General features: G+C 39.7%; 1 protein-coding gene across 4 annotated transcripts in view; it reads left to right on the top strand.

Moving 5' to 3' along the window:
* Nucleotides 1–27,011, top strand: part of PPARGC1A (PPARG coactivator 1 alpha) — a 366,954-nt gene that overhangs the window by 326,847 nt on the left and 13,096 nt on the right. For 2 of the 4 annotated variants that reach the window (XM_061470261.1, XM_061470270.1), the window contains exons 3-10: nucleotides 7,258–7,452; nucleotides 8,373–8,495; nucleotides 9,391–9,595; nucleotides 13,652–13,697; nucleotides 13,806–13,879; nucleotides 21,708–22,620; nucleotides 23,183–23,287; nucleotides 23,424–23,544. In XM_061470261.1, the coding sequence (XP_061326245.1) occupies nucleotides 7,258–7,452; nucleotides 8,373–8,495; nucleotides 9,391–9,595; nucleotides 13,652–13,697; nucleotides 13,806–13,879; nucleotides 21,708–22,620; nucleotides 23,183–23,287; nucleotides 23,424–23,544 (1,782 nt within the window). The remainder of the gene's footprint in view (nucleotides 1–7,257; nucleotides 7,453–8,372; nucleotides 8,496–9,390; nucleotides 9,596–13,651; nucleotides 13,698–13,805; nucleotides 13,880–21,707; nucleotides 22,621–23,182; nucleotides 23,288–23,423; nucleotides 23,545–27,011) is intronic. The other 2 variants (XR_009746393.1, XM_061470280.1) reach the window with 2 other exon arrangements.

Below are 27,011 nucleotides of genomic sequence, written 5' to 3'. Positions count from 1 at the left end.
GACCTAGCATGCTGCAGGCCAGACAAGACATGTCGGGTCTTCTGCTGCAGTTCCTGACCCATGAAGACCAGGTGATCTTACCTGGCACTGGGCAAGGCAACATCAGAATTTGTCCACGGCGTGCCTCAGTATTACAGACATGCAGTTCCTGGTAAGAGGTTTGGTAGTACTTTTACGGTGTCAAGTGCTGTACAAGTTAAAAAGCCCCTCTGGTGAGCTAAACCAGTCCAAAACATAGGTAATGCATTTCTTCAGTAATCAGCAAATTAGCGTATGTAGTCAGTAAATGTTGAGGCCCAAACTGCTGATAAGATGATTTGCTTTCAGGTGTTTTCTCAATATTGTGCTCAGCATCAAGTATAAATTGAATAGAGTGACCTTTCGATACTGAGTCAAATTGACTGCATTTCCAAAGATTCTGTGGTTTCAATTACCATAAATTTTTGATATTGGGTCTACCACTGGTGCACTGATTCTAGCACAGCAATATCTTATCATTGGTCCCTTTAACACAGTCAGTGGCACGATAGCTTGTTCTCAGGTGATTTTTTGTTTTGCCTTTTCCCGGAATCAAAGATTACTATCATAGAAGAGAAAAATACAGTTTACACAAATGAAATTGCAATCGTTTGCTAAACATGAATGAATTTTGGTCAGAAGATGTAGAAGAAGTTGCAGGTTGCTAGCTGGATCCTCAGATTGTGAGATGAAAAAATGAAACAGTATCCAGTTTCGTAGAAACTTCTGAAGTGCAACAGCTCATTAGAAGCAATAAAATCAAGTGACTTTATGGTAGAAGAATGTTTACTGAGCTCTTCTACACTGAAATGTTTAGCTTAGAGCAGAAGGGTTATATTTTTCACCTGAAAAATGAGTCCATCTCACAGGAGCTACGGCAGCGTTACTTCAGGTTATCAAGGGCACAATCTTAAAGAAAACCATATTTACAAATGGCCTGTGCCATGGTTTTGTGTTGTGATACTTTAACTGCAGACACTTGACAGAAATCTGATGAGCTTGGTCGCTCAGAGAGAAAGTAACCTGAGATCAGTTACCAAGATTGAACGTGATAGCTTTTCAAGACTAGGAATTTACACCATGTTGAGTATATTAATAATAATAAATTGTTACGCTAATGTTGTTATACCCTGGAGGAGGGAGGGGAGAAATGAATGCTGCAGGTGCTCCCATTTCCTTCAGCCTGCAGACCTTGCACAGGTCATTCCTGCTGTGCTGTAATGTCCCTGGTAGCAATGCCGGGAGTTCGTTCCACTCCAGGGACCTCCCTCTGGAAGTTAAGTATTGCAGTACCTGCATTGTGTATAATTACACTATTTATTTAACATTGTTTGGAGGGAGAGTGGGATGGCACAGCATATTGCTTCAGATTGGTACAATACCTCCAGAAATCCATCTGGAGTGAAGCTGTTGCATAAATACAGTGATGTGATTGGTCCTACCCAGGAGATGCATATATGTGGTCCATATGTTGGGCAATCTGACTGCCAAAATCAGAAGGCAAGCTCGGGATGCCTCCTTCAGGATTCAAGTGGTCTTTGCCTATAAGTGCATATGAGAAGTGTGAGTATAGCTTTCTCCTTCAAGACGAGATAACTTCTTTCCTTCCCATGCCCTAAAGGCATTTGCACAGGGGTGATGATAATTAATCCCCTTATTTCTACTACATATAAAGAAACCTGGCTGTAATTTTCTCCTAGTGGGACTCCATTTTGTTTTTAAAGATAATTGATAGCTCTGGACTTAAGCATTTCAATTATGGGAGTGTCTCTTGGGGACCAGACTAACAGACCTTGGAAAAACATTCTAATGCAAATGCATCATGTGGATTTTTACTGTGGGACAGCAGAGGATGCATAAGGATTTGCAAGCAATTGAGCAGCAAAATAAAAGCTGAAATACTTCTCAAAATATATAATGGCATGGGACTAGTTGTGAGCAGTTAGGGTGGAAGAAGTGGTTCTCTATTTGGACCACTGATTCTTGTTTGGCCCTGGGAGAAAAGAGTGCCAGGTATGGCCAGCTCTGACTTGAGAAGGAGGCACTTGCTTTGGACAGCACACTGAGAAGGCTGCAAAATCACCATGGCAGCACTGTCTGTGCCAGTGCTGTGGCAGGTTGGCTCCTTTGGCTTCAGAAGAGGCAAAACTTGGGCTATAATTCTTCCCTTTCACTGTCCCTGATGTCAGCTCTCATTTTTCAGTGGCAGGAGCAGGAAGACCACCCTGGATTCTAATCCCTTCCCTCCTCCTGCCTTCCCTGTGCTTCTGCCCAGCTTGTGGCTTCCTATCCTCAGGTGGGAAGGCTTGGTTTGAGGGGCCAGGGCTGAGACACCATCTGCCCCTACTCCTGCACATTTGTTGACAGGAGGTTCTCAGCCCTGGCATGATGTTACTGGGTTTTTGGTGCATCCCTGTGTACAAAAAAAAGTGCAAATCTGTACCCCTCATTTCTCCTAGTGGTGTGAATCTTAACGATGTTTTTATTCCAAAATATGTGATAAGGAGTCAAATCTGTTGGAAGTCCCAGATGTGCTCACAAGTCATTTTTGTGCTTTGGAAAGTAGTGCCATAATGTATTAGTATTTTTAGATCTCTCAGACATTTTCAGCTGGAGGAAAATCTTTTATTGTCTTTGTTAATTGTGCTAATGAATAGATTTTAGGCTACTGAGGAGAAATGAGTCGATACGTTGAAATGGCGATCCCCTGTGTGTTGAGGTGTACACCTGGCTGCTCTGAATTGCGTACCAGGCTGGGCTGCTGGAGCAGTGACAGCTCCTACCAGCTGTGAATCTGTCCTGAAGTTTCCTGGGCTTTTTCCGAAGATGTGGCAGGCTGCCACTGTTCCCAGTAACTTGGGGCTGTGGATTAAACACATAGTTTAGACCCTGATCTTTCAGCATGAGTCATGAACAGATCTTTCAATATAATCTGCACTGTTCAGATTATCAGAGAAGAAACTTTAGAGCATCATTCATTAGCTGATCTCACTCCTTGAGGTACAGTAACAAAAAGCTGTGCATGTGATAATCTCAAATTAGGTGGAGGGAAATCAACCAGAGGGAAGACATTGGAGGTACTATGAACATTTGGAAAAGGTTTTCTAAATTATGTGATTGAGCCTTTTCTGGAGTGAGTCAGCGTACCAGTGCTGACTGTGGGAGAGCTACAGGAGAGTTCCACATCAGGGCATCTGCATGCTGGCCTTAAGGTTTCCAAGAAGGATTGGTGATGGTAGTGACAGTGGTTTTAAAACTTTGTAAAATTTTTAAAGGAAGAAAATTCTAAGGAAAAAATACAACAATTCTCAAAATATGCACCTTAAAGGGATGCATGTGAAGGACAAGGTGGCTGAGTCTCCACTGCAGCTCAGTCTTTGGCCTTTGCAATAGGATTGCTGACAAGTAACAGGTATTACAGACATAAAGGGATAAGCATGAGGTGAACCATCTCCATTAGTAGACAGAATAAGCAAAAGAGAAGGAATTACATGGGGTAGAGGATTTAAATACCTTTGTGTGGGTAAATTATCAACTTGTTTCATATAGCTTTTCACCGGCCAAAGAGAGATTATCTCTGGAGACATTTTACTGAAGGCAAAAACCCAATTAGAGTAAGATTGTTACACAACTAATAAAGTATTTTCAGACAGAGAATTATTTTTAGTGCTGTAGAAATATTAAAGTGTTAGAGCAAAACATGTAAAAGCAGAGAAAAACACAGGTTTTTTCCGTCATCTTTAGGCTCCTAGATCGCTCATTTTTGAGGACTGGTTGGTGTCCTGGCAGCTTACAGCACTAGCTAGCCTTCCCCATTGAATTCACCCAACCATAGTAACACCAGTGCCAAATCTTACTTCCTTTCAGAGCTAATGCCATTATGGATACACTAGAAATTTTTGCTGTCAGAAATGTGGAAGCACGAGCATTCAGTGACATACTTGGGCTCCTTGCCTCCTTCAGCAGGGTGAAGGTTTACAGGGATCAAAAAACCTCTGGCTCTGATGTCTTTGTGTTAAACTAACAACCAAGGATGTTGAGAAGTTCATACAATATGGCTCGGAAGTGATGCCTAACTGCTTCTGTATTAAAAAGACCCAATAGTTAGCAAGATGGAATCATTACAAATTGTTTTCGTGTTTAATAACTGTATGTATTTGCCGCGCATCTTTATGTTCAAAACTGTCCTCCACCCCTTTTCCTTACAGCCTGTAGTTCACTTAGGTGGTCTAAATGCTTAGAATCTCCTCCTTTAGACAAAAGAAAACCTTTTTCAGTGTGTCTCTGCTTGGAAGTTAGGGACATGATGGAGTGAGTTCCTGAGAGCACGCAGTGCATCCTCTGACCTCGGTGGACATTGAAGGTGCTTAGCTCATCCTGATGCACTGAGCCTGTGATGAGCAGGTTGGATGCCAGTCTGAAATGTGAACTTCTGTAGTGACAGTGCTGAAACCGTGAAAGAGCCTGCATTTGGCCGTGGCTTGCTTCTCCCCAGTGCTGTCAACACCAAGACTCAGGTTGCGATAGCAAAGCAGAAAGCTGCTGCTTCAGTGATTATTGCTCAGACGTTGATGTATTCGGCCATCTCTGCCTCCGCATCTCCCCTCAGCACTATTTCTGTTGTATCTAATAATTGTGTTTCTTTATAAACAGTAATTTAGGACAATTAGGAGCAATAGCATAGTTAAACCTTTAAAAGGTTATCTAGCAATGTCATTTTCTTGACTAATGTGTTCTTGCTGCCATGTCGTTTGTGAATAGACATGTGTTAGCCAGCTAGTGTGTTTCATCTGTGGTGACTTTGATTTATTTGCTCTGTAAATTGGGACTGAAGCAATAATGGAAAGTGACATTAATTGTTTAAGAGAGTCCTCTTTGTCACATCCTCTGCTTTCTCTGGGGTGTTTGAATGTTGAAACTTGTACAAAACTAATTGAAATTGCTGTGATGAGGACTGGTGTCCACTCAACTTTCTGTTCTTGAATGTCAGTGCACTTGAATGTCTGTTTAAAGCATAAGAACTGAGCAGCTAAAAGCAAATATCAGGGTTTCTTCTGGCATGCTATTATTAAAGAAGGCATTCCCAATTAGAAATAGGAACACTTCCAGCTTTGTTGTCAGCTTTATAAGCTGCAAGGCCTAGCAGTGCGCCCCACCACCTAGACTTGCTGAAGAAGTTCCTGGTGTGGGGTTGGGGGTTAGGCAGCCAGTGCCCTCCACAGCTAGATGAGGGCTGGCTCTTTCCACCATTCATACCCCCACCTGCAAGGGACTTGAAATGCCATTGGAAAAAAAAAGCCAGTGCTTTGTTACATTGCAAAGTGCTTTTTTTTCTTTCCCTATAATGGCCTTTTGTATTTTTTAGAAGTGACACCATAATTTTCCTCTTTTCCTCTCAAAAAGTGGCAGTGAAAAGTTGGATTTGGAGCATGGTTTCATTCACAAAGTGGCTCCCCCCTGCTTATTTCTATCCTCTGAACACTGAATGATCACTGTACATGTGTCTGCTTAGTGTGGTGGAAATCACCAGATACAGGAACTTGTACTCTTTCTCAGTGACCAAGCCCCTTTTGGTCTATTAAGTAAATGCTTCTCCTTAGCATTAGCTTTGCCTGTTTATTTGCTTCTTGGGGATGATGCTGTAAGTGCCAGACCAGTTTGTGTTTTGCTGTGGCTTTCCAGCTCGAAGAAAGAGTTTTTCTGTAAGAAGCCATGAGGTATGATTTGGCAGAGAAGTCTGGCAGGAGCAATTATCTATGTGGTTTATGAGCATCTCTGTTCAGATAAAAGAATTACTGAAAAAAGTCCTGCTAAGGGAATACGCAGATTCCCTTGATTTTTTTTTTTTTTATTACTTTTTTTCTGAGGTGTGACTGGCAATGTCTTGTTGTTGACTTTTTTAGCTTCTTGGTTTTGTTCCTCTTACCTCGTGCATTCCTTGCTAGTTCGTTTTAAACCATGAGAGTTGAACTTAGCTGAAATCTCGTCACAGAGGGAGCCTGGAACGTGATGAGCCACTCTGAAGCTGGTGGAAAAACTCCCCATTTGATATCAGTGAAATGCTTTTCATTTACTTTAATAGCACTAGGATCAGCCTAGGAATCCGAGATAATTGATATGTCAAGATCAATTTCCAGTCTTTCTGCAAAATAAATATAATGATTTTCACATGATTCTACTCCTCAGAATTCTCAGTACTCTAAAAAAATCTGTACCTTAATATACAGTAGGGACTATATTTCATTAAAAATCAGAAGACATTTAGATTTACTCAATTTGACAAAAAAAAAGAAGTCTTTTTGCTGAAATATGATATCTAATACAAATTAACATTACAGCTACATCTGATTAGGAATTAATCTACTTTTTGTAATTGCAGTCTGAATTAGATAAATGCATACAGTAGTTACAATGAGCACTCAAATGACATAACTTGAAAGGACAACTTCAAAGGCAACCTGCCTAATACATTTCTTTAAAAGAAACCCAAAGAGCCTGCCATTTACAATATGAGCCCTGGTGGCTCAGGAATGGGAAGTTGTTCGTTTGAATTTGGAGCAAGGATTTCCGGAAGTATGAAAGGGAAACCCTTTCTTCCTTACATGGGGACACATACGTGAACAATGTGTTCCAAATTTCACTGCTGTTTCCTTTTGGTCTTCTGATTAGCTGTCTTACTCATAGAATCATAGAATCGTTAGGGTTGGAAAGGACCTTAAGATCATCTAGTTCCAACCCCCCTGCCATGGGCAGGGACACCTTATGCTAAATCATATCACCCAAGGCCTCGTCCAACCTGGCCTTGAACAGTGCCAGGGATGGAGCATTCACTGGTTCTTGTAATTTTGTCAGGTCAATTAGCTGGTGTTCAGTGTTAGAAAAAAAGAGACAGCCTGGGTTGACACCATCATTAGGTGTCAGCAGCTTGGGTGCATCCTGTAATACAATCCCTGAGTGCTTACTTACCATTGTTAGCACCTGATTAAAAAAATAAAAGATTGTGGAATAAAAGTAAACCAGAGCAATACAATGCAAGTGCAAAAAGATTTCTCTTGAATGCAGAGATGGATCATTTCATTGCATCTGCATTATTATTACATCTTCCGAGATTCTATTGCAAGTTACTGCTTCAAGGGCTGGTTTAAGTAAGTTTTGACTGCTCTTTGACATTCAAAGGCATCACCTTGATCCTTTTCTCTCCTCACCTGGTTCTGCTTTTTGTTTTGTCCCCTCCCACAGAAGATAGATGAAGAGAGTGAGGCAAACTTGCTAGCAGTTCTCACTGAAACACTGGACAGCATCCCTGTGGATGAGGATGGATTGCCTTCATTTGATGCACTGACAGATGGAGATGTGACCAACGAAAATGCTGCTAGTCCTTCGCAAATGCCCGACGGCACCCCTCCAACTCAGGAGGCAGAAGAGCCGTCTCTAGTAAGAACCCTTCCTACTGTTTAACAGGAATTGGATATGCCTCTGGCTACCCACTGCATGGGTATGATGTAGTCACAGTGAGGTCTGGACTTTTAATTTAGACTGGAAAGGAAAATCAAGTAAAGAACTGAAAATTAAGTGGAGTAAAACAACCCACCAGTATAGGCAATTTGTGCAACAAGTGTGTTGAAGAGATTGTTTTTGAGATTCTTGTGCTAATGGCTGACACTTTTGCTTATCATTCTGCTGAGATAAGTCAGGGTAATGGTTTTAATACATATTTCATTTATTGGGGCTGGTTTTTGTATGTATATTTAGACGTCACTTTTGGTGATCTGTGAAGAAAGGCCCATTGAGTCTGGTGGGATGTGGGGCTAACCAGGAAGCACCAGCTTAGTGCTAAGCAGGGCAAAACTGAACCTTGGGTGAGGATGTATGTGAAACCTTACGTGCATTTTACTCAGTAAAGCCAGTTTGAGATGTGATTCTGTATCTGCTGAAAGCCCTGTATCCCTGGCTTCTGTGAGAGCAGAGGGAGATACCTGCAACTTGACACTGTATCCATTAGGCTGTTAAAGTTAACGTCTCTGTCTAGATCAGAGGCCTTTTCTGTCAAACAGATCGCTGAGAATTTCATTTTGCCATGGATTCAGAAATCCAAAACCCCTGTCATTTCTGCTTGCCCTGCAGTATAATGCAGTAAAGGCAGCAGAAATATGCTGCCAAGCCAGAATAAAATGAAACTTTCTTGCTCTGGAGAATATCAAGCCCTGCTTTCTGTTGTATTGTACTTTGCTTGCTGAATTGATATAGCTAACTTTAAGTTAACTATGCAAAAATGTAGATAAATCATTTTAATCCGTAAAGATGCCTAACTTTACTCTTTTCCTTCCACCTTCCTTTCCCTAATGTGTTTGTAGCTTAAGAAGCTCTTGCTGGCTCCAGCCAACACTCAGCTAAATTACAATGAATGCAGTGGTCTCAGCACGCAAAACCATGCAAACACTAATCACAGGATCAGAACAAGCCCTGTGGTTGTTAAGGTACAAACTTAATCTTTGTAATAAGGAAAAAAGAAAGATAAAGTATAACAAGGTCTTCTATGCTTTCAGCAACCAAGCAAGCAGTAGATACATATGTATTGTTTTAATCTGCCTACTATCTTGCAACTGCTTTTAAAAGAAGTGAACAGGTTATAGACTGGGTGCCAGAAAATCACCTGAGCTCGTTTATGCTCTGAATATTTCATTTATGCTTTTTCTTTTGGCAGTTGTAGTCCCCCTGTCTGTTACTCTGGCCTACTCTTGATACAGAGTAGCAGAGGCTACAATAATATTTGCTGGTGGGCTGGTTTTGCTTATGAGTGACTCCGGGATGCAGGACTGCCATTTTAACAGGTGTCTGAGCTAAGAAAAATGGCACTGGATTCTTGGCAAAAAATGTATATTAGCCATTAATTGGATAGAATGGGGGCTGTGACATAATTCTGTTAGCAGGCAGTATTAAACAATGTTTGTCTTGCCATTCACTGTAACTGAAAACAGAGCATTTAGGGGTACTTAAGAGAGTTATGAATACTGGGCTCAAGCAATCAGCAGCAAATTAAGGTTTAAACCAGCTTATTTTTTTGTTCACAGTAAAGGCGCTGTAGGGTCTTGTTAGTTACATGTTGCTGAGTAGGAACATTGAAATGTAGGAGAAATGAAATAAAAAGCTGCATAAATGTCATTTAGGAATTTTAAATGTAATTTTCTTTCCTTGTTCTGCAAACAGTTATTCACAGCTCATAGATCTAGTACACTTAGACTGAACACTTCATTGAAAATCTCATCTCTTCAGAAAACCTATATCCATTCTGATAAGGTTCAGCTTGCTAATTTTAGCTTTTTTTTTTTTTTTAATTTTACTTTATTTTATTTATTATGTCCTGGTTTTAAGACTGAGAATACATGGAGCAATAAAGCGAAGAGCATTTGTCAACAGCAAAAGCCTCAAAGACGTCCTTGCTCTGAACTTCTCAAATATCTGACTACGAATGATGACCCTCCTCAGACCAAACCAGCAGAGAACAGGAACAGCAGCAGAGAGAAATGCACCTCCAAAAGGAAGCCTCATCTGCAGTCTCAGACAAATCATCTGCAAGGTAAGTGTAGGACCACAGAACACAATGTTGGTACTAGCAGTAACACAGGGGAGCTGAAGTACCGCAGCTGTGAATACCCTCGATACCTTTGTTCTTCGGTTTAGTATTGTAAATCCAGCATCTCTTCTGTGCAGGGAGAATTTTGAAATAGTATAAAGAAGTTAGAATTAGTTAGCTAGATTTAGCTTTTAAACAGTTTAATCCTGTCTCCATTGCGCCTAGCCTCAGAAAAAGAACCTTGGGGAAAAAAAGTTTAACAAATACCACATGTTAATATACTCTGCTAGCCGGAGATACTTATTCAGAGAGTACTATACCACTAAGAAATCATTATACCCCTAAACAAGCTAGGCAGGCCAGTTCATTAGTGAGCTGCTTTCTTTTTTGCTAGGGTAAAACTGAAGGCATTGTTAACCTGCCACATAGTCCTTAAGAGACAATAAATAGTGCTCTCACTGCTACAGAGAAAGCAATAAATGTGTCATTCCTGTTAAAGCTAGGATGCTGGTTTGTAATTTTATTTCGTAAATAGTTGAAAGTTTAGCTGCTATCCTGATCTTTCTCTCTCTTTCTAGATTCTTTATGGACAAAACTAAACACTTGTGTTGACTTTTAGTATCCCTCAACGCATAAAGAATTGGTCTATATTACAAGCAACATCTATGACAGAGATGCAAGAACTTAAAGCCCCCTCTCTTGCTTTCTCTCCCCCTCTTCCCATGCCTCTTTCCCCAAGATAAAGGAAAGCTGTAAAAGCTTAACAGCCCAAAAGGAGCTTTTTTTAGGATACTATCACTTTAATATATATCTACATACATATATTGGCCTGGCATCTAGAAGGCCAGGTGCCTATCTCAATCACATCAGTGCAAATCCTGGATGACTCCAGTAAAGCCAATAGGAGTGATCTGGCTGCAACAGAGATCAGGGTATGACCCTGAATGTGTTTTCATGATATTTTCAAAGCAACAATTATATATGTTTTTTCATTTCCCTTCCCCCCTCCCTGCGTTTTCAGCCCGATAGAATTTAATCTTTCCCTCTTTACTATGAAGTATAAGCAAACTTAATAAAAGTTATCTTCCCTTCCCACCCTTCTTGCAGCTGTACATTCTGACATCCTAAGCATAGTTTTCCCCGTTGCGATCTTGAATTCTCTGAACAATGTTTATTGTAAGAAGGAAATCCAACAGCCCCTAGAGCTTTTTGGATGCCAACTGCCACTCCTTCTGGATGGCTTCAGCAGTCTGCTTCACAGCAACATCCAGACTGAGCTGTTCATGTAAAAGCTGTGTCTCTTACTACAATGGTACTGAAACACTGACCTGCCAGAAGTTACAGTAGCTTTGTTAACACCGTTGGGTGTTACAGGGATACCTGATAAGGTATATCGTGTATAACATGCTATATGCACATGTATTACACACATACATAGAAGTATGTGCGCACACACATAAACACAAATTATAAATCTTCCTGTTCAGATCAGAACTGCATTTTTTTCCCCAGCTGAGGCAACTTTATAGGTTCAGTGCAAAGAAGCAGTGCACATTGGGTTATGGAAGCAGCACAGAAGGAGAGGTGAGGGAAGACCAAAGGGACATATCACTAAATTACCACTGTTTTAACAGATGACTGTGGCTGTAGTGGTATTGCAGGTGAAATTGCAGGCAGAGGGAAATTACTCTCTTCTTTAATTCCTGCAGTTTAATTTACAGGGTTCTGAAATGTTTTTTCATCAAATTTGCCTCATGCACCAATATATGACTTCAATATCAATGGATTTGCATATAATACAAATACAAGAATATAATGCTTTCAGCTTGGACAGTCAATTCATGCAGAATCAACCTTGCAAATTTAACTGATATTTGCAGACCTGCAGTCATTTGTTCATACATTTAATCAAAAGTACAAGAAAATTGGCTCCTTCTGTTCTAAAAAATAATCAAGGTCTCATATTTTCTTTCAAAGTTAGGGAAAGCTCAGGAAGGATAAGTCAAATGGTATTTTCCTTTAGGGTTGCAAACATATTGCAAACGCATGGGAATGTCCACAAACCCATTCATGCCAAAGATCATTTGTAGTTTTGTACTGAAATTTGCCCATGAGGAAACTTAGTTCTTTTGAACCTGAATGTTTTCAATTTACAGGGACAAGCAACTTCATGTGAACCCTTTTTAATAAGAAAAAAACACACCACAGTAGACCTTGAAACTCTAATAAACAGGCACCATAGAAAATGATAGCGTCTTGACTAAATATTTACACTATCAATAGCTGTATGTGAGGATGACTCCTTTGCAGGAATACTGTTTGGTCAAGCCCTTGCCTAGCAATAAGAAAACTGATGAGTGTTTTGGTATGTGAATTTGTCGGTGGGAGAGCTCAGTGATTTCTGCCTAAAATGAAGTAGTGTGAGATAATGCCTTGCTTCTGTGACCATCTGTAGCAGGTTCGCTCTGTACCTCAGTGCTGCAGGATTTTATATCTATTCTTATGTAGGACTATTCTCTGGGACTAATAAGAGCTAGAATGAGACTTTTTAGAAGCTTAAATACCTCTTACACGCTCAACTTCCTTAGAAAGCCTGAATTGCTTTATCAATTTCTTCTTTATCCTCTACAAAGAAGTGTAAGCCTTTGTATAAAACTTTATTCCAGCACCCTACTGTAAGATCTGTCTATTTGGTTTTTTTTAAGGCAGTTTTACCTCTAGGTAGCCAATGGCAAACATTACTATCCCTAACATATATAAAATATACACAGAAATGTGTCAGGTTACATTCAGTTTTATGGCACTTGTTTTATGAGCAAATCAGCAGCAATGCTGGAGCAGACAACTCGTTGAGGTGCATCTCCTCACTCTGGCAGTCACTTCTAAGGAAGGTGAACCCGAGGTGAACACCTGAGCTTCCATTTCTAACTTTCATATGGGAAGGAGGAGAAACAATGTGCAGCTCTTGAGAATTGAGTTAATTTTAAAAAATAAATAAATGCGGTATTACTTCGGGAATGCTCTAGAGCTTATAAAAGTAATCAATTTGCATATAAAATCCTTTTAATGTTGATGGGAGCTTCAAGCCTGGAATGAATATGAAATACGCAGTAGTGACACTCTGGACAGAAGATCTGCAGTGCAGGAGTGTTCAAGGGGAACATTTTGTCTTAAGTAATTAATCTGCCAAAGAGATCCCCTGCTGTTGCTCTTGGTACAGCGCTCTCTGCGTTTAAACATCAATCTTACTTCTGAAAAGTAAAATTTGCAAGTAATATTATTTTAATTTTTAAACATTTCTCTGGCAATTAAAGGAATCTTAGCTGTATTACAGCATCCCAGTTCTTGGCTTGCTTTGGGAAAATACAAGTTTGCATGAATAAAAGCTACGAAGATGTGTATTTTTATAGCTAAGGCTTTGCTTTTTGTGTATGTTGGGATTGTAGTGCTGAGAGCTTCAACCCCAATTTAACCATCTGTGACTATGTCCATGGCTTGTCATAGTTTGCAGGATAATTTGCAGAAATTTGGACTATAACTGGTTGGACTCTGGCCTCATAGAAACAGCCTATTCTCAGTGCTATATATAAAATTGTATATTGTAGAATTAAAATTAACTGAATATTCATAACGTTCTGTTACTTCATAGTTATTCTGCTGCTCCTGTTTCCAAACAAAACGTGAACTGTAGTTTAAATTAACTCTAAGAGAAATCTCATTTTCACAGTTTATCCTGTAGAGTTCTTCATTGATTCTTAACTACTCTTGTTCTGAAAGGTTCTTGGCATTTGGGTTGTGTACTGTATTTCAGAGGCATAGTAATTGATGTAAATCATTGTTGAAATTTATGTGCCTTTTTAGTACCAGTAATAAGGAATCAGGATGGGTCTCCTTATTTATCTAGCTAAGATAGATACACTGAAATGGCTATTGAACTGTCATCAGAGCTCAGCCCTAACTGACTAACATAGGATTCCAGCTCCAAAATAAAAATAAATCTTTTTAGGATATGTTCTGGAGTGCTTAAATATTCCATAATTGCTTTCTTTTTCCCTTTAGCCAAACCAACAAGTTTATCACTTCCATTGACGCCCGAGTCACCAAAGTAAGTACTAAAAAGTGCAAACATTTATAAAAGGGAGGGGGGTTCAATAGATTTTGGCTACAGCAACTCCATTTCAGCTTGTTTTTATAAATGTGCCCTGTCTTCCAGTGATCCCAAGGGTTCCCCATTTGAGAACAAGACTATTGAACAAACCTTAAGTGTGGAACTCTCTGGAACTGCAGGTGAGAAATGGGGTGTGCTGGCTCTTGCTTTAAGCATGGCTTGTGTGTATGTCCATTTTAATATACCACATGTACACCGAGATCTTCCAGAGGTCTCCAGGAGGTTAACTTCAATGCAGTTTAGCATTGACTCTTTATCCAGTTACCTGAGAAGGAATGTGTTTGAAAATATGGCTCCAAACCTGCACAAGAGAGCATAATTTCTTGAAAAATATGAATGAAACCATTTATCTGTTATACTTCCCCATTTCCCCATAGATTTCTGTACTGCTCAGCACCATCTTTCAAAGATAGACCCCACAGCACAGTGTAATAGATGTTACAGATGGAAAAGTTATGTCATCCAGTCTGTCTCCAGGCCAGTCTAGGGCTGTACGTGACTGCAAGTTTCAGTGCTTTGTCAATTCTAGATTAATATGTCACAAATAACAGCTTTCTTCTCTACCACTGAAAAACTATTCCATACCTTAGAGGTAATTTTTTTAATTTGGTATTCATTTTATATTCTTGCTTTCTCTTTATTTCTTCCTTTAGCTTCCCACAATCCCCCTTTATCCTCCTCCTTTCAGATCCATGGTGTTTGTACCTTTTGAAGACTTGTAGATTTTTTTTCTCGTGTTCTGGTTTAGTTCATGCATCACCCATTGTGCTCATTTAATTCAGCAGTTCTTCTTTCCACTAAAGCCAATTCTTTCAGACTCAGATCCTTTTTACTGCTTTCCTCTGAACTCTGTTTTTCCTCCATTTTCCTGAAGTGTCCAGAACTGAGCACAAGAGCACACGTTGAGATCCGCCTGATCTATTGCCAAGACTATGTTCTTCCTGTTGTGTAACACTGAAAAATAAGAGATGTAATTGACACGTGTTTCTCCCAGGATAACAGTGGATTGTAAATTATGTGATCTCTAGCATTTTTGGACGCATTGCAAAATACATCTTCAGGTACCATAAATCAACTTAGTGCCTCTAAATTTAGTGGTAGCTTTACACAAGAGCAGGCCCAAGCACTAGATCTATGTATGTACTTCGAGCTTTCACCTCCATACAATCATCATTTCACTTTTTCAGAAAATTCTTTACTGGTTCAGCATTAAAACATGCACGCTGCCCTCTGCTATGTCCTGAAAAACTGCAGTCTTAATCATTCCTCTCGTGGCAAAAGGAAGCATCTTTGCAATACACCTTCTTTTCACAAATCCAACACAAGCACGGCAAAATTCACTCTATGCAGTAGGATAATCCCATTGAGTGCCACCAGGTCTGAAGCATGGAGAAGCCTCTTTTATCATTAATGGAGAGCAAATCTGCACGAGGGTGCCCATTTGTAAGCACACTGGTAAGTCAGTGCTTAATGCTGCCAACTGAAAGAGGCAGATGAGGTGACTACAGCAGACTGGTACAAGCAGTCGTTGAAATTGCTGAAGGGAGCAGTGTTTTCTCCCAGCCAGAAAGTCAGCAGCCTGCTCTGCCCATCAGCTGACGAGACAGAAAATGGGAATCGGTCTGACTCCTGGGTAGTCCTCTAGTATTGCCTCCGTAGTGGCAACATGAATGTTCATGGTATTACCAAATTCATTCTGCTTTATCAGCTGTGCACAGAGGAGGAAACAGAACAGCTCTGTGATTGTTTTAGAGAACTAGCACATTAAAAATGCACCAGAAACTGTGAAACAGCACAACTGGCCTAATACAAGAACAGGAATGTCGTGCTATAAAAATATGATTTGATGTTTTTTCCCCTCTGAAAGTAAATAGAATCTAGCTAGAAAATAAACTGATGATAATCAGGAAGGGTAAGAGTTGATGGAGCATGTCTGCCCCAACTGGAGCTGGGGCATTGTTATCAAGCAGAGCCACATGATGGTGGCTCTTGGACTTCACGTTGTGCTTGCTCTGGCCTTTGCAATGCGTGGTGAGGAAGTTTCAGGATATAGTACTTCATGACTTGGTAGCTGTATTCATCTCTGCCTTCACAGGTACAAGGATTTTATTTTTATACTCCTATATGTATATAAATCTCTAAAAATACGAGTACCTGTGCATGTCTTAACTTTTAAACTCATTTATACTGCAGTAGTGTCTTGTGTCATAAGTCTGCTTTTGTTGGAAGCAGACAAGTCCATAACAGAAACAACCTTGGGTACTGAAGAACTCAGAGTGTATGTGAGTAAATCATGGCAGAACTGGGACCTGCTTCAGTTAAAAACGAACCACCCCCCCCCCCCAAAAAAAAAAACAAAAAAACAAAACCTAACAAAACGAAAAAAGAATGGAAAAAATAGTGGCAGTAGTGATTAATAACACCTTGGAGTTCCTTAGTGAGACCCTGACAACTCCAAATTATATCCAGGTAACCGAGTTGCTCATTGTCCTTAGATAGGGCAGCTTGCACTGTACAAGCACTATTTATTATAATTTAAATAGGAGTTGCCTTGATCTTACTGCTGAATTGAAAAGACCATTAGGAGTGCTGCTTCCACTATCCAAGCACAAAGTATTTTAATATAAATAGCAGCTCCCTTGATCTCTTTCCTGAAAAAAACATTGGTTCCCTCACTGATGAATTAACTATAGAGTAGAAAAAGAAATAAATAAAAGCATTTCCCACATGAGCCATCAGTCTTCGTCACACACACATTTTGGATTCATGTATCTAAAGTCAAACTGAAACCATTCTCTTGCTGATGCTATATCTTGCCTTACAATGGATTTGTTAGTAGTTGGGAATGTAACTTTGTCCTCCCTAAAACTGTCAAAACATTTATTTGTCACATTACAAGGAACAAATATTTTTGTAAAGTGTTTTCAAGCCACACATAAGAATTCTTTGAATGCACTTTAAATAAGTGGTCTGCGGTAGAGGATTAAGTCCATTGCTGTCTACAGTCCCAACTCCTGCAGCTGATTTCTAGGGCTATTCAAAGGAAAATGGACCAGAGCATCACAGTATGGAAGGAGCTCTAGGTGATCATAATGCAGTGGATGAAATTTCTGTGTAAGGCAGGTCTCATTTGGAGTAAGAGGATTGCAAGAGGTCATTCTCCCTTTATTTCCATGGCTAGCTGCATTTCCAGTGCCTTGCTAAGATGCGGTGGGCTTGAATCTGTCTAATGTCTTCCAGGAACATGGGATGTTTCTGTGTCACTGGAAGACTTCTCTCCTCTTTGTTACCAGTCAGGTTGAGGGGGCACCTGCAGGCACAGGGACTAGGAGAGTGACTCACCCTCTGGAGGTGGCTGTGTTAATCCTGGTGATTGAGGCATTCTCAGTGACTGTCTTAAGACTTCCTGCTGAACCTCTGAATGCCAGAAGTTAGATGGTGTGGCTCCTGTACGTTTGAAATTTATCTCTGTTCTCCCAGTGTCTTTCTACACCTTCACTCCTAAATACTCGAAGCCATCGTGTAAGTGCATGAAGTGAGATCACAAGCTTAAGTCTCAAGCAGTAGGTGGACAGCTATTTCCACCCTCTTATCTACAACAGGTGACCTGGTGAAATGTCTCACTTGCACACAGATCCCTGTGATTTACCAGCACGTAAAACTCCTCAGTGGTCTTCCTTCCGTGCAAACTTCTATTTCTCAAAAAAGATGACAGAAAAGGCTTTATGAACACAATCAACTTGAATAATGATTTGGAATTCATAAGCATCCTTGAGGATACTTATACCCTGCTATTTGCCCACTTCTAGACCTGAGTTATCTCTTAGTTGTATGAACAAATACTTAAAATCTATCATATAAAAACTTGTTTGACCTCAGACTGTTGGTGATAAAATGAGATGTGAGATGCCAAGAGTTGTCCAGAGGGAATAAAATCTAGTCAATTATTTGATATTTTCAGGCATCTGTGTGTATTCTCTGGAGCACTGACAACAGGATTAAACTAAATACTCAACAAGCAATGCAGTTTTTTATTATATGATGGCTATTTAATTACATTTTTCTGGCTTTTGCAGTCTTGTGCCACACAAAAGCACTTCTGATTCTTCTACTGAATTGAGATGTTATCTTGTGCTCAGTGTTTTAAGTGACCTTAAATAATGTTTGCCTTGACAATCCGTTTTCAAACTTCTAAGGTATAAAAGAATTCATTTTCAATGCCTCTGATAAGCTCAATGCACATGTAGAAAGGTTCCAGGTCTGTGTTCCCAAAGGACACTAATTCTCAGCCCCCTCAAAGCATAACAAACGTCATCTAACATTTAAATGCCAAAAGTTACAGTAGAGGCTTAGAAAGATCCATGGCTATGTAAAACAGCATTGCAAATCATTCCTAAAAAGTCAAGATGTCATATTTTTATGCAAAAGCACTCCCAGAATTTCTGTTGGAGCTAAATGAGTTACTAAAGTTTTGTTTTGTTTTTTTTTGTGGAGTTTTGGAATATATGAAAAGCATTTCACTCTCCCAGAGACATGAAGAAGTCTCTTGGCTAAGGTTGCAGAGTCGGCACACAGGCAAACACCTTTTGTTGCACAGGCTCGGGAAGGACAGTGCTGTTTCAGCAGCAGTGCTGCCAAATTGATGTACACTGTTTTCAAGCGCAAGATCACAGAGTGAGTTCATAGTATGTAGACAGAGCAAGGCAGAGTGCAAACGTACCATTTACCAAAGGCATTCAATTAAAGAAAAGTCCCCGCAAAGAAAATGGTTTTATAGCATGTCATGAAAGAATACTTGCCTTTTACTTTAAAAAGAAAAAAGACTGTTTAATGGGGGTGATTGTAAAGTATGTACCACTTCTAACAGATTTGCTGTGCAGAAGTACATAAGTGTGAGTGATGTAGAGGTACTTGTTTATTATAGAGCACATTTCAATGCAGTAATCATAAATATTGCTAAGGTTGTGCTCTGTTGAAATATGACCTACATGCTCTTGATTGTTTGTGTTACGTGATTTGTCTGACACCCATTACATTCTGGGTAATGGCAGCCATTTGTTGCTGTGCACAGCAGGCTCTTTTGACAAAAGAAAATAGGCAGCAATAAAAAAGCTATAGTCTGAATTACATTCTGCACAGCACTGCGCTGCTGAGAGTTTGTGCAAGTGTGTTAACAATGCTCTGAACTGCCTCTTGTCAGCCTTCAGCCCTTAATGGCCATCTGTCCTTCCATAAATCTGTCAAAACCTGCTAAGTTCAAGAGAGAGCACAGAATATACCTTGTACTGTCAATGCTAAAATGTACACATTGGCAGTGAAAGTGGCATGTGTGAAATAATCCAACGGTGATAGAATATTGTAATGCCATTGATGTGGGATCATGGTCCTCAGTGGAGATTACCAGGAATTAGTGTAAAGATGAACAAGTGTGCAGCCAACTGGTTTTCTCAAAGTTCATGATTTGGAGATCGGTCGTGGGACATGCTGAGCTCTGTAGACTCTGTAATGTTGACATGAACTCAAAGCTTCACTCCCTCCTTCATTCCCCAATGGAGGTTTGTTCAAAAGTTAAATGAACATTTTCCAACTTTCATCTGTTCCTGTGTACTTCCTGCTTCTGCTGAAAACCAGGAAAAAAGCCAAAATGCAACGAGGAAGCCCTTTCTTAGGCTGTCTCCAGCAAAGTTCTGCCAGCAAGAAAAGCGCCAGTAAATTTAGCTCAGTCTGTACTTTTGTGAGGGCTTTTTTTTTGGTACGGCTTTTTTTCTCCTGCTCTAAAGATTGTTGGAGTCCTTGTCAGGCTTCTGGAAATAGTTGTACTCTGTGTTTAGCTTGCTTCCTGCTGGAGCTAGCTTTAAAGAAGTGAAAATGGAAACAATATTTTATCTTAAATATTGGATTATCTCTGGGGTTTCTTTGCCTGAAATTCTTAAATATGCATGTTCACTGTGGAGTGGTTGTATTTCTGCTTCATTCTCTCTAAAACTACATCCAAAAAATCAGTAATGAGCTCCAGAGCTGCTTCTCAGGGGCTGTATAATTTCATGAATAAAAATGACAGTTCTAAATCTTTTATCTAAAAACCAGTCTGCTTACTCAAATCCTTGTTGAATCTGAGCTCGAAATTTTAACTTGAAAATTACTGTGGAGGAATTTTGAACAGGATTATTTGTTTTACCAAAAATTCACTTGGTAGTCAAAAATACTTGTTAGTGAGGAGGTGGGTAAGGTGTGAAATACACACTGCTAACTCAAGCTGGATTTTTGTGAAGGAAGAAAAAATTGAAGACTCAAGTTAAAGGAAATAGTTTAACAGTGATGACTTCGCACAAAACTTTTTCGCTCTTAAAATCTGAGGTAACTAGAGTTTTAGGTATCATTATCATTGCCTTAGTTTCCCTGACTTTTTGTGGCATTAGGCTCATAACTATTTTTTCCAAGCATTCAGTCAAAATCAAGCCTCTCTTTCACATCAAGTATTCATGCTTTGGTACTTCTGCTTCTTTTTTCTGGAACAAATTCATTGCAGCTAATGCAATGGGACTCGCATTCTCCATTTATGCTCCTTAGGGAGCACTATGCATTGATGGACACTTTTCCTTCTTTACAACAGAACACTATAAAACATGTTCCATTTGCATTTATCTGCTGAGCTCTGTTGCAGTACAAAACGAAATTCCATAGCCATGTTTGAAATACACATTTCCTGCAATGTGCCTGCCCTCTCTTTTCATTCTTGCTAATGAAAGCTCATTGGTTTGGCTAGACGAAGAAATCTATGGCAGCATCAGCCTCTGGAGTAGTTAAGGATGGTCTAGATTTTCTAAAAATCCCTAATCTCAGTCTAATTTGTTAAATTTTAAGCATATATACTTCTAAATTACAATAGGATCAATTAGAAGCAAATTTTTCAAACGTAGCGTACTAAGTACCTTCCTGAAAAGTAAATATTTCCTGGACAATGTCTGCTGTTTGCTGTTACTCTGCCCTGGTATCCTGGGTTATCCTCTTGTACAGTCTGAAGAAATTCTATCGTTTCTACAGAAAATATTAAGAGTTATATTATACCCTTATAAAAATAGTTGCAAGATGCTGTGTTCATTCCCAGGTTTTACTGGAATGGTCCTTTCTGGCATTTTGTCTTCCCATAGTGATACAATCTTTTACAATTATGTGAACAATCCCAGCAGTTAGTGGTATCTTTAGCCTTTGAATACTTATCTGTTTCATTTTGACTCCCTACTTCCTGGCTCTCACTAATATTTAGTTCTAAATGCAATGATTCATTACAGTTGCAGTTGTCCTATTGTTCAGTTGGGTTTCAGTTGCAGAACCACATTTCAGGCAAAATGTATTAGTTATGCTTACATGAATGTATTCTACATACATTAGCAATGGTTTACTAAGTTAATGAACTGTAGAAACAGAGTCATTGCAGTTGAGTTGTGGAGTTGCTGTACTTCCTTGCTTTCAAGATCTGTGTCCTGTTGAGGTGCCTTTGGTAGCGCTCATTTTTCCCAGACTTGCTTTTATTCAGGTTTTTGTCTGCTAATTTCTTTAGGTTTTTGACGGTGCCAGTCTTTTGGCTTTTGATTTTTATATCAAAATCTTTTTGATTTTTTTTTCTTACAAGAAAAAAAAAAAGAAGTCTTTTGGTTTTTATCCCTTGATCTTTTCTATCAGACTCTACAGAGAGTGAGGCGGATGTCATGGAGACAGGGGAGGGACAGAAATGATGCTGAAGATTAACAGCAATGCATTAGTTCTGTTGCTATTGTTGTTACCAGACCTTTGGTGTCCCACGTCTTTATTCCCAGTATTAGCAGTGTTAAAGTGACATAGAACGGCTCTTGCATTGTATCATGTTTTAGAGAAGCACATAGCCACCTTTGTAAATATTGCAAGTGTGTTTAAAAAATACTCTGTTCCTCCTTTTTTCCCCCTTAGGCCTAACTCCACCTACAACCCCTCCTCATAAAGCCAACCAGGATAATCCTTTTAGGACTTCACCTAAGCCGAAGTCATCATGCAAGACTGGTGTACCACCTTCAAAAAAGCCCCGCTATAGTGAGTCTTCCAGTTCTCAAGGAAGTAACCCAATCAAGAAGGGTCCAGAACAGTCTGAGCTGTATGCACAGCTTAGCAAGACTACAGTATTGTCCAGTGGACATGAGGAGAGAAAGACAAAACGGCCCAGTTTGCGGCTGTTTGGTGACCATGACTACTGTCAATCAGTGAATTCAAAATCGGAAATACACATTAAAATATCCCAGGAACTTCAGGACTCCAGACAACTAGAATTTAAGGATTCTTCACCTGGGTGGCAGTGTCAGATTTGTTGTTCTTTAGAACAAGACCAGTATTTCAAGAAAGAGACTTTACAAACAAGTAATCAGGGATCCCATGGTAATAACAGAAAACAGCTCCAAGACCAGGAAATTCGGGCTGAACTGAATAAGCATTTTGGTCATCCGAGCCAAGCTGTTTTTGATGAAGAAGCAGATAAGACCAGAGAACTAAGGGACAGTGATTACAGTAATGAACAATTCTCCAAACTACCTATGTTTATAAATTCAGGACTAGCAATGGATGGTCTCTTGGATGACAGTGAAGATGAAAGTGATAAACTATGCTACCCTTGGGATGGGACACAAGCCTATTCATTATTTGATGTTTCGCCTTCTTGCTCTTCATTTAACTCTCCATGCAGAGATTCAGTGTCTCCACCCAAATCCTTACTTTCTCAAAGATCCCAAAGGATGCGCTCTAGATCAAGGTCCTTTCCTCAACGCAGGTCTTGTTCCCGTTCTCCATATTCCCGATCGAGATCAAGGTCGCCCTGTAGTAGATCCTCTTCAAGGTATGGTACAGCAAATTCGTGTATCATCATCATAGTTAATACAAAGGAAAACAGCAAAAACATAAAGCAACTTGAAGGAAAGAAAGAAAAAAACCAAGAAACAACTTAATCCTGTGCAACTTGTTCTGTTGCTCCTAAGCTGAATAACTCTGAAGGTTATGGGGTTACTACAGAAACACTTGTTGCCATTATCCTTTAAATATGCCAAGTTTACACTTTCTGAGTGGAGCCAGTCAAGTCAGCAGCAGAGCAACTGGGGAGAGATGTACACAACTAACCTTTCCCATTATCTGTGAGCTGCCCGCTGCCAATCTGACTGCAGTCCCTATCAGATGAAGTTGACAGTGGCTGACGCTCTGCTTTGTGTTAGCCTTAATAAGGAACATTACGGGGGGTGGGGGTGTAAATCACCAGAGGCCTCTTAGTTGACTAGGAGATTGCAAACTGTCACTGGAAAATCTCACTGGTAGCTTAGAAGAAATTGTAAGTTTGGAGAAGAGGTAGAAAATGGTGTCAGTAGATTCAAACTGAATGGCAGAGGTGAATTTGTTTCTTCCTGCAGATCTTGTTGTTATTATGAGTCCAGCCACTGTAGACACCGAGCATACAGAAGTTCTCCCTTACGTGCAAGATCGCAATCCAGATCACCGTACAGTCACAGACCCAGGTAGTGCATCTTGCCAGCATTTGGTTTGCTTTGCAGCTGGTTCTCAAGAGATAATGAAGCGTTCCAGAAATTGTGTTACTGATTTTGCATTCACAAATGCAGGTGCTTGATTTAATGACTAAGTTGTGTTTCCTAGATATGACAGCTATGAGGAATATCAGCATGAAAGGCTGAAGAGGGAAGAATACCGCAAAGAGTATGAAAAACGGGAATCTGAAAGGGCCAAACAAAGGGAGAGACAGAGGCAGAAAGCAATTGTAAGCACTCTGAAGATAACTTTCATTTTGAAATAGATCTCTGTTTCTTTTCACAGATTTCTAAAGATAGAACTCAGATTTTCTTTGTTTTTTTATAAAAGAATAAGTAATGCAAAAATCTGCTTGTGTATTTCTGAGTATTTTGAATTTCAGGCAAATACGAGTTTTGATAACAATTTGTGTTTTGGTGTTACAATACTAGTTTTTTCAGGTTCTATAAATTGCAACTCTCCAAGTTTTTCTCTTGTCAACAGATACAAAAGGCTTACTAGAAAGAGGTTTCATCCCAAGCAACAGACAATGAAAAGTGATCCAATTTCCTATACAGACCTATCAGTGAACCTCCATTTTATATTATATATATTACCTACCAGAGTGCCACTAACCAATGTTTATTTTCTATATTTCTGGGGTTTTTTTTGCGTAAGCAGTGTAAGGAGTTAGCTTGCGTACCAGTTGCTGGAGTTTCATAGTAGCTGTAGTTGTCTATATGGAGGGTGCAGACAACAGAATGCAGAACTGGAATCCAAAGGCATGAGTTTAACTTTTTTTTTAACCCTGTCAGTGTCTCGAGTAATTTGTAAGTTATTTTTAGCAAAATAAATAGTCTGAAGACATGATGTGATTTTAAAATGTCATTAACACTGGCCCTTTCATAATGAATATGTATTATTTAATTATTTTGTTCATCAAAGTCATGTGTGAAACAACTGAAATACCTAAGGCAAAGGAAATACCCGTGTGGGAGTGAGCAACTCTCTGGGCTGTTGTAGCAGTAGGACAGAAAAATGGCTAGTAAATGGACAAATGGCTTTTGCCCCTTCAGAAACTGTGTGATGGTTTTGATAAATGTAAATCTGGACTCCTCTTGTAATTGCTGAGGCCATTTTGTGTCTCACCTTAACATTTTCCTCTTTGTTGTCTGTCCTGCTCTTTCCATTTTGTTGTACCTTTACTGCTGTTCTGGCTGTGCTCTGGCTATCACATGAACTGGTACAGACTGGGACACTTGATCTTTGTTTCCAGATTTTGCCTTAGTGTTATGTCCGGGGCTCACCAAAATGAATAGGTCTTTTTTCCAGTGCCTTTAGTGAACTTTGTAGTAAAAGGTGATTTGTCACACGCTTGTCAGTGTTTCTCCTAATACTTACACCTCCAGAACTGGGAGCATGTAGGGATTGATGGAGACTGATGTAGTCTACAGCAATAAGAAGTTCTGGAAGGCAATAGATACCTTTATTTTCTGGTGGTTTTTTTTTTTTCTCTGCTACTGTTGTTCTTACTGAGCTTCATCAAACCATTTCACTTTTCTCTGCTCCAGGCACCCTATCTACAAAGTGTGGCTGATAGGTATATTTTGTAAAGCATGAGATTTAGAGCTGTAACATGCTCTGCTGTACTGATTTGAAACCTAGTGAAGGCAATGGAATTATTTTGCTTGGCTTCAGACAGGGCTATATTTAAGTCGATTGTTGCCATTTATTTTAAAATATCTGGTTTCCATCTGTTTAAAGATGTACGCTACGTTCCAGCAATCGTAACTTACACTGGCTGTTCTCTCTTAGATCTAACACAAATTAGAAATTCAAGTAGACCTCTGTCCTGGATGTATCTTGCTACTTCTCAATTACTGCACCTTACTGGTATAAATAAACGTGAACCCTCCTGAGGAGGCAGAAAATTTGTTCTATTTGAAAATATACAAATACTTGGCAAGTAGCTAATGAAGAGAAAAAGGGAAGAAAAGAAACTTAAGAAGCTGCAGATATGCTGTATCATAACTTCCTCTGTTAAAAGTTCAGACATTTCAGAACCAAGTTTAAATTTACTTTATTTCTAAAGTGAGCATTGTTCTTATAATTAACTTCATTAATGAGATTATTTATTAATAAGTATAAATAAATCAGAACTAAAAAAAATAAATATAAATAAACAGAGCATGGCAAAAAATTAAAATCCTGTCACCTGTGGAAGACCTGCAGGAGATGTAGGTGAAATCCTGTTAACTCCTTCATCCAAAGTCTATGAGCACTTTTACGTTAAAAATCTGTATTGAATCATACCAGTTTATCCCCTTTGCAAATAAGTAGGGGTTAGGGGACAGAGAAGAAAGGAAAGCCCTGATCCCGTGAAGTCAGTGATAAAACCTGTATTATTTCTGTAACATTCTCTGCTACTTTTTGTACTCCTTTTGGCTTACGGGTCACATCTGCGTTACTCCTTTCTTGAGGGAGGAACTCATTTATGGTCTAGCTACAAGGATCTCCTCTCTTTTTCCTTGAACTCTTTCTACAGTCCCATAAATTAAGATTCCTTTGCTCTCTGCATTGGGGAATTTTTTGCTTTCTCTCTAGCCCGTTCTCGTGCTGACAGAACTGGCTCAAGGCCACATACCTACAGATGCTGTTAAAAGGGTGGCCCAAGATCAGGCACTACTAATGCCTTCAGTGTTACACGGCATGTGGCTTTTCTTCATGAGAAGCACTGTGCTATGATCTCAGGAATTAGTTATAGAAAGGATGCACAGTGGAAAGGGAACAGAAATTATGACTGAGCTAAAAGCCGCCAGGTATTATTGGCTCAATACCTAGGAATTAGTCTCTGTGTGACAGCAAGAGTGGGAAACCTAGGGAAAAGAAATGAGAAGAAAATTCTCATATTTTAATCTGTCAAAGCCATATGTGAAGCAATGCCCTCTGATTGTGCAGACAGCTGGTATTTTGGCAGATGTGAAGACATAGGCAGAATGCTGAGGAGGCTTGTTTTAGAAGCCTGTGTTCATGCTATGTAGCAGAGATATGTTTAAACACCTGCCCCTTCACACACCACCTTTGCTGCAGTAGCTTCAGATCAGCTAGAAACCTGGGCTACCATTTCCCTTTACGGATTCCTGAATTCCTACCTAGCTTACAGCTGTATACAGGTGGCTTGACTTCAAAAAGTGTTGTGATATTCTTCTGCTCTTCCTTTTCTTCTTTTACCACTCTCCAGTTACTGAAGATTTGGTGCCTTTTTTTGTGGATTGGGGCCTTGATTTTGAGCAGTCATGCTTGAAAAATACGGGCTGAGCTTACAAGATTATTTTCCAGTTAGAGAGTAAGAACAATATTTTTGTCATTCATTCATTTATTTATACTTCTGATTGTGATGCCTTTGCTGAGGAAATGTTAGCATAGTTTAGTTTGATCTTGACTTGATTTATTTCACTGGGTCCCTGTTTTGTTTTAGAATGGGTCCTCACTGAGCATAAGGATGGTCTGCCACCAAGACTTACATAACTTGATAGTGCTAACCAGATCACAGTGGAGACACATTTGTCGTGAAACTTGAGGAACTGCAGGATAGAACAGTCTACTTAGGGCTTTGTAGAAACTGGGATCCAGCCCCCACCCAACACTGAGGACCCCATTTTTCTACTGATAACACCCCAGGAAATTTCTGAGTTATGCTGGCTTTTACTCCAGCAG

This window comes from Pezoporus flaviventris, unplaced genomic scaffold, assembly GCF_033815535.1.
Source record: "Pezoporus flaviventris isolate CSIRO_AGI_PZ_B2104156 unplaced genomic scaffold, CSIRO_AGI_Pfla_v1 ptg000002l, whole genome shotgun sequence".
Taxonomy (NCBI): Eukaryota; Metazoa; Chordata; class Aves; order Psittaciformes; family Psittacidae; genus Pezoporus; species Pezoporus flaviventris.
The sequence above is the reverse complement of the archived record's forward strand: the minus strand, read 5'-3'. Positions and strand labels throughout refer to the sequence as shown.